We start from the raw sequence: 8,467 nt of genomic DNA on the forward strand, positions 1-8,467 counted from the left end.
AAAACAAGTGCAGTCCTATTAATTATTATTATTATTATTATTATTATTATTATTATTATTATTATTATTATTATTATTATGTGTAATATTCGTCTGTTTCTAGTTTATGTTTATTAAAAAAAAAAGCCAATGATTCTGCAAATAAAATCACATAGTATGTACATATTTTTTTATTTTGCAAACTGTGAAAAGACGCCATATTTATGCAATATTTATAATTTCATACAATATTAACGCTCTCTGTCCACAGTCCACGCTTGTTAAAGGTGACATCATACCGGAAAGCCGTTCCCCATATGACCATTTAAGGCAAGATAGCCTTCGGAAGCTTAAACGTCATCTAGGCAGTCAGTGGGCGTGTCTTCCGGGAAGTGGAAGTCCACAGCCTTAAATCCCTTAAGCCCCCACGTGGTTAAGCTTTTGTTATAATAAATATATTGCGAGCTGAAGAATTAAACTTTTTTGTCAAGAACTGTAGTTATGGTTATATCTTAAAAACTGACTACATTTTTCAGTATTGTAAAGTTCTAATATTCCTCGACACAACTTTGCAAATAATAAATTACTAATGTTAAACAAATGATTATTATTATTATTATTATTATTATTATTATTATTATTATTATTATTATTATTATTATTACTACTACTACTACTAATAATAATAATAATAGTAATAATTACTATAATAATACTTGTTTAATACCAATACTACTACTTATAATAATAATAATATTAATAATAATAATAATAATAATAATAATAATAATAATAATAATAATAATAATGCAATGCAGTCCAACATTTCAAGCTATTCAAAGGCCACTGCACACATTAAAAGCAGTTTTCATTTACTAAAATGAGTGCTGGATTAGTCTTGATGATACATGAACACAAACACAACAACAAATCATTGTTCTAGTTACAGTAGTCATATATCAAATTACCTAGGAGATGCCATAAACAAGATGCAGAATGAAACATGTCCAAAATATCTATAAAGGGGCACTAAATATAAATATATATAGATTGTCTTAAAAATACAGTATACTAAAATAAAACAGATTTTCAATAGCCATAACAAGAACTAGTCAAAAAAACACCACATATACTCATTAAGTTGACATTAATCTACATTTTGTTGATGTGGTTGCTAAGAGATATTTAAACGCTTGGTGATAACTAAAGCCATTTTCGGCACGCCTGTTTTCAGACCTCACAAAGGAGAAAAGACATTTGTGGAGCTCTAACCATTTACTGATGTTTAAGAGGTTTATTTATCATGGGTTCAACTAAGTTTACAAATCCATATGCTATCGAAGTAATCCGGACTCGAAGGAAAGAGCTTGTTGGTGGAATCTCCAACACGGAAGACTTACTAGACCTTCTTGTCTCTAATGGAGTTTTTCTACCTGAGAACAGAGTGGTTGTGTCCAGCATTACAGCACGAGAGGAAAAAAACTCCCGAATGCTCAACATCCTGATGTCGCGAGGGGAACGGGCATGTAGGATATTTTTCTACCCCTGTCTGATGAGTGCTCAACCTGACCTCTACCAGAGCATGAAAGCCTATGTGGGCCAGCTAAGTGAAAATATCAAGGATACACGAAGGCAGCTGATTGGATATTTGCTAGAAAAAGATAGACAAGGGCCAATTAAAAAAATACTTGACACCTCTGGGAACCTTTCGAATGAAGGAGTAGAGCATAAATCAAAAAAGACAGAGCTCCCTTCTTCCTCAGATGAGTTAAAGAAGAGATCGGCAAAACCTGAAGAATCATCAAGTGCCATTCTCAAGGCAGTGTCTACAGGTGATGTACCACTATTACAGGAACTTATAGGAGGCATAAATATCAGTGACAGAAATGCATCCTATGGTACCAGCCTACTCCTTGCTGCAGAACATGGCCACGTGCCGGTTATAAACTTTTTGCTTCATCAGGGAGCAAAACTGGATTTCAAGGATCAATTGGGTCACACTGCCCTCCACAAGGCTGCAGAAATGGGTCACACAGCGGCTGTAGTGGCTCTTGTAAGGGCTGGAGCTGGAATCTATGCTACAGACCAAGCCTCAAAAACCCCTCAACATTTAGCAGCACAAAATGGGCATGAGAACGCAGTCAGAGCACTGGTGATGGAGGAAAGAAGAACCTTCAAGATCCAGACTACATTCCTGCACATGGCTGCTATAGAAGATGACTCTGTGCTAGCAGAAAGTTTAATGAGAAATGGTGCCTCGGTAGACACCCGTGATGGCCACGGGAAGACAGAGCTGTTTCATGCCATTAGCAGAGGAAACGAGAAGACAGCTGCCGTGCTTCTTCAAGCTGGAGCTCAGATAGACTCTGGGATTATTGAGGCTGCATTCAAGCTAAACAGGAAGTCTGTGCTGTCTCTGCTTCTGAGAAACATTAAGACAGAAATGTCTCCAAAAGAAGTAAAATCTATACTGTTCAAAGCGGTGCAGGAGAACTGGGACGAGATTGTGACTGCACTTATTGACAGTGGAGCTGATATTAACGTGTGTAATGACCTGGGTTACACACCACTGCTCCTTGCCACAGAGCTGAGCAATCTGGAGGTCTTTAAAGTATTGGTATCAAATAAAGCCGAGCTGGATAAGAGACTACCTAATCAGATGTCTGCTCTTCATCTGGCCATTCAAAGTGGCAGTATGCCAATAACAGAGGTATGTAATGATCTTTGCATGAAATCTACATTAAAGCACATTTATGGTGTACAGAAACATTGATCTTGGTTAATCAAAATCATTTATATGGTAAAAGAATTTTAAAGCTCTAAATCTTTTCATACTTTTGAATATAAAAGGAAATAGCTTTTTTAAAAAAAAAATTAAAAAAACTTTAAATAAGGCACTGCATCAAGTATCACCATTTCTTTAAATAAGTTCTTATATTTTCTTTTAGATATTACTAGATATGGGCATGGATCCCAACATAATTGGCCCCAAAGAGCAAATGCCACTTCATCTTGGTGCCGTACACAACCACCCTGCACTGATGGCCCTGTTGCTGCACAATGGGGCTCAAATTAATGCAGTGACTCAGGAAGGGTTCACTGCCCTCCATCTAGCTAGCCAGAGTGGACACAAGGAGGTTGTGTCCCAGCTTCTGGAAGGAAAGGCAGATGTCCATGTACAGGACAGACAGGCTAGGACAGCACTACACTGGGCAGCTGTTCAAGGTTACGTAGCCATCGTAAAACTGCTTCTTTTTGTTGGATCGAATACCAATGCTGCTGAGAAAGAAAGAAAGTCTCCATTACACCTGGCAGCAATGGCAGGACACGTTCAGACGGTCTCAACTCTGCTTACTGCAAAGACAAAAGTTGCAGCTAAAGACATGGATGGGTGTACAGCTCTGCATTATGCTGCTAAGAACGGGCACGTACGTGTGGTGGCTGCTCTCCTCACCTCTGGTAAGAATAAAAATGTGAATGAGAGGAACGCTTGGAGGAGGACACCTCTACATTTGGCTGCAGAACATGGGCAGGAACGTGTGGTCAGTCTTCTGCTAGAAAGACAAGCCAAGATCAATGCAGTTGACAATAATAAAGACACGCCGTTACATTGGGCTTGTCGAACAGCGCATTTGGGCACAGTGCAAAAGCTAGTGAACTGGACTCGTGGAGAGAAAGTAAACCTCCAGGCTACTAACAATGTCATGAAAACACCCCTGCAGGTAGCAGAAGCTGAGGGCACCCTAAACCACCAGAACATTGCTGTGCTGCTTAAGAGGAAGATGTTTCTCATTAAATAAAAAAGCTTGTGTCCGATTGGTTTGATGAAAGTTGATGAGTCAAATTGATTAAAACCTTTTTTTTTTTATTATTATTATTATATGATTAAAATGTTTTATGACACAGTGCCAAACCAGTTAATGTAATATAATGAGATATATGTATTTAGTTTAGATTCAAATAAATTCTACATAAACAAGGTGATGGTCACAAGGTGTCACCAAAAAGCCACATTTCATACAGCACAATGCAAGGAGGTAATATCTGAGCTGCCTACCATTACTACTACTATTACTATTACTACTACTACTACTAAATGGAATATTGGTTTATAGTTGTGATTATTAGTAAGGAATTAATACATTAAATAAAGCATGTTAAACTCTTGTAACCCTTACCGACAGATGTACGCCATACCTACAAAGTTTTCCTTTTATGTGGACTGCCAGTATGAGAAACCTCATTCATATTGAAACTGATACTAAGTTGTCTTCACGGTGTTCATAGATTCTTCCTGTATAATCAGCAATTTTACTTCTAGAAATTGCCTACTTTCAGCTATAATATCATGGTACAAAAGAGACAGGGTTTGGAAAATAGAGTAAAGCTTGGAGTAAATTGCTGAAAGTAACTACAAAACAAAAGCCAGGAAAAGAAATAAGTAATCCAAATAATACATCATTCGCAGGGTGAGTTAATATCCTTGCAATTTGATGAAAGGAATGATCACTAACAGACTTTTGTATTTTTGAGAAAAAGGCATATCATTTGTACTTATCCAAGACATGGACTAGATCGTTTAGAGAAACATTAATAGAGGAATACGGTTTTCTAGAGGAATAAAGAGCTACCCAAAGTTTATGGAGCTGGTGTGCAAATATTAATAGAAATATGTCCAACAGGAACATTTTGATCACTGTTTAACAATTTGACAGTTTATAATCTCTTATTTGAATCACGATGAGATGTACAGACAATTAAGGCAAAAGGTCACACAACAGTATAAAGATTATATTTTACTTAAGTTTTTTATAACATGCCCTCAAATCAAATCAGTAATGGCTCTGATTTTCTCATACCTGACCCTTCTGTGCTTAAACTCTATATTTACCATAATCCTCTTTCTTGGTTTGTAAAACATATTGTACAATAGGGATTTTAAAAGACAATGGACTGGACTAGACAAATAACAGGAAATAAGGAAATCTGGGAAAAATGTGCCCACATTTAAAACATTAAGTGTTTATTATTATTATTATTATTATTATTATTATTATTATTATTATTATTATTATTATTATTTTCTGTATACGCAATAAATTGTGGTATTAACAATGGGGAGAAAACAATACTTGGTTAAACATTAGTCATAATGTTTTTGCACTTCATTTTACCAAGAGACAGGGGAAAGTGACTAATGGTCTCTGGATGCTAGAGTTAAATGTTTTAACTCTTTTTACCAGTACACTGGCATTTTAGTCCACTGACAGAATGGAAACAGACTCAAATAATATAAACGTTGTCAGAAAGCTAAACTAACCATTTTGGGATTCTTTGGGGGAATATTCTGATTATTTAGATTTTTATTTTTTTTTTTTGAATGATTTTGATTCTGAACAACTTAAGATGATATTGCAGTAGGAGGTTGTAATATTGACAGTGACAAATGAAACCCAATACTCACTAATCTCTGTAAAACCTTTAGCCCTTTTGTTATATTCACACACCGATGCTGTTCACTGAATATGCATTAATATGAATATGTTTCTATCATCACTAATAGATTGTGTCTGAGATTTTCATAATGGCTGCCAGCAGTTCTATAGATGTGTATTTGGCCTAAATTTGTCATCTTCCAATGGCTATTAGTTTATAAATAATGGCCAATGGAAATTTAACTCCATTCGCCATTATAAATAATGGTCAATGGAAATTTAACTCCATTGGCCATTAGTTTATAAATAATGGTCAATGGAAATTTAACTCCATGATCCTAAACAACAGAAGATTTTGTCTTGGCCTTAAAAAATGTTTTTAGATGCCAAGAAACCAAAATGTGCCATCATCATATGTCAAATCATCACTTTAAGGAGTATTCCATATATATCCTTTAGTAAGACGATAAGCCAATCAGAAAGTATTGAAGAGATACTGGATATACGGGAAATAATTGAGTTACAAGAAAAAGCTACTTACAGTACAGGAAATGATCAACAAAATGTTTAGCTCTGCAGTTTAAGGAGATATACTGAAATAAACCAAAGGATCATATATTTGATTAAGAGCAAGAAAAAAAAGCCATAAAGTATTCAATGGGCAGATCAATTTACTTCTGTCTAGGAGTAAATACAAAAATTATCTAAATTATCATTCATCAAAATCAGGACTGATTCAAGCTTAAAATTAGCCAGGAATGGCAAGAAATAGTTTTTAATAATATATTATATTTGGATTATTGTAATGTTATGATTGGAAATACTCAGTATTTTTAATTATTTCAAAGATATTCATATTCAGTAGGCACATGTCAATTTGATAAATCAGGAATGAAACAGGGAAGTCCTATAACTACACTTCTGCATATTTTAACTTTTAACTATTCAGATTTAATGAAGACTGGTTATTGTGAAACTTGGATCTGTGATCAGCCAGCTGACTGGTGATAAAATGTGGGTTTTTTTTTGTTTTTTATAAAATAAAATGCTGATCAAATTCTACACATTTTCCTCACAACAAATCAAGATTACAGTGAAACCTAAACAGCAATTTATTAGATCCCTTTAAAAACTCTAGTAAAATACCCAGGTTCATGTAATAAGGATGTAAAAGATGACTAAATATTTCTGAATGCACTAACAGAACACTCATAATCAGCTGGTTTAGACAATCTTACAGTTTTTGGTTTTTAGTTTATAATTTTTTGGATTTTAGTTTCATTCATTCATTTTCTACCGCTTATCCGAACTACCTCGGGTCACGAGCGTCATCGGGCATCAAGGCAGGATACACCCTGGACGGAGTGCCAACCCATCGCAGGGGGCACACACACACACACTCTCATTCACTCACACATTCACACACTACGGACAATTTTCCAGAGATGCCAATCAACCTACCATGCATGTCTTTGGACCGGGGGAGGAAACCGGAGTACCCGGAGGAAACCCCCAAGGCACGGGGAGAACATTCAAACTCCACACACACAAGGCGGGGGCGGGAATCGAACCCCCAACCCTGGAGGTGTGAGGCGAACGTGCTAGCCACTAAGCCACCGTGCCCCCCCTGGTTTTTAGTTTATAATAGTTAAGAATTTTTTTGATTTCAAGTCATTTACTATTAAGTCAACAATCTACTTTATTTTCATAAGAGTTTATTTCAAAATAATAGTTAAGAAATTTATTTCAGATACACTACAGTTCAAGAGTTTGGACACACTTTCGTATCCAGTGTTTCTTTATTTTTATTTTCAACATTGTACATTAATACTAAAGGCATTGAAATTATGACAGAACAAATATGGAATTATGTAGCCAATGTAAACATGTTAAATAACCCAGAATATGTTTTATATTTTTGATTCTTTTAAGTAGCCACCTTTTGCTTTAATAACAGCTTTGCTCGCCCACGGCATTCTCTCAGCCGGCGTCATGAGTTAGTCACCTGGAAAGGTTTTTCAAAGGAAAAAGAAGGAGTTCACAGAGTTTTTGAAAACATGTTGACTGCTTTCCGGTCTAACTCCTCCCAAACCATTTTAGTTAGATTTAGATCGGGAAATTGTTGAAGCTAGTTAATCTGATGCAGCGCTCCATCACTCTCCATCTTAGACAAATAGCTCCTACATAACCTGTGTGTTAGGGGTCATTGTCTAGGTGAAAATTAAATTTACATTTACATTTACATTTACAGCATTTGGCAGACGCCCTTATCCAGAGCGACGTACATAAGTGCTTAAATCTCTAACATTGAATACATTAATGCTGGATCACTAAGTTACATACTTAAGATACCATGAGTTTAAAACATTTGTTCAAAGTTACAATGAAAGTGTCAAAGGTGTGTTTTTTTTTTTTTTTTTTTTTTTTTTTTTTAAATGCAAAAGATAATGAAAGAAGTGCTAGTTGAAGTGTTTCCTGAATAAGTAAATGATAGCACCACTAAGGGCAAACCATATGGGATGGCATGTCATTTTAGCCTTTCTGGTTAAGCATACCCTCAATTTTAAAAGTCACCAACACTGACAACAGCAAAGCACCCACATGCCATCACACTTTCTCCTTCATGCTTCACAGTGAAACCACACATTCAGGTACCATCCATTAAATCTCTCTATGTCTAACAAAGAAACAATAATTACAATATCAAATATAGACTCATGAGACCGAAGGACAGATTACCACTCATGTAATGATTATTCCTGTGTTTCTTTGCCCAAGCAAGTTTCTTCTGCTTTTTTTTCTTCCCTTTCAAATTATGGTATCTTTGCTGTAATTCAACCACAAAGGCCTGACTCACACAGTCTCCTCTGATCAGCGGATGTTGAAATGTGTCTGCCACTCGAATTCCGAGAAGCATTTAATAATCTGACCTTTACTGAGGCAGGAAAATTCTAATATACTTTTTGGTATTCCTTTCCTGGGCCGGTGCTCTTTAAGGTTCTTTAAGAAATGATAGATCATCATTTCCCATCACTTAACTGAGTGTTTCTAGC

At 35.8% G+C, this 8,467-nt stretch overlaps 1 protein-coding gene across 1 annotated transcript; it reads left to right on the forward strand.

The window, feature by feature from the left end:
• Positions 1-1,152: 1,152 nt before the first annotated feature.
• caiap (CARD- and ANK-containing Inflammasome Adaptor Protein) lies at positions 1,153-3,779 on the forward strand. Its single transcript, XM_060865048.1, has 2 exons — positions 1,153-2,689; positions 2,928-3,779. Exons 1-2 carry the CDS (start codon positions 1,283-1,285, stop codon positions 3,777-3,779), a joined length of 2,259 nt encoding a protein of 752 aa, XP_060721031.1. The 5' UTR covers positions 1,153-1,282.
• Positions 3,780-8,467: the final 4,688 nt, after the last annotated feature.

This window comes from Tachysurus vachellii, chromosome 3, assembly GCF_030014155.1.
Source record: "Tachysurus vachellii isolate PV-2020 chromosome 3, HZAU_Pvac_v1, whole genome shotgun sequence".
Taxonomy (NCBI): domain Eukaryota; kingdom Metazoa; phylum Chordata; class Actinopteri; order Siluriformes; family Bagridae; genus Tachysurus; species Tachysurus vachellii.

Coding starts and splice junctions, on each gene's coding strand:
- caiap (XM_060865048.1), top strand. CDS start 1,283: ATGGGTTCAACTAAGTTTACAAATCCATATGCTATCGAAGTAATCCGG. Junction 2,690..2,927: donor GCAGTATGCCAATAACAGAG/GTATGTAATGAT, acceptor ATTTTCTTTTAG/ATATTACTAGATATGGGCAT.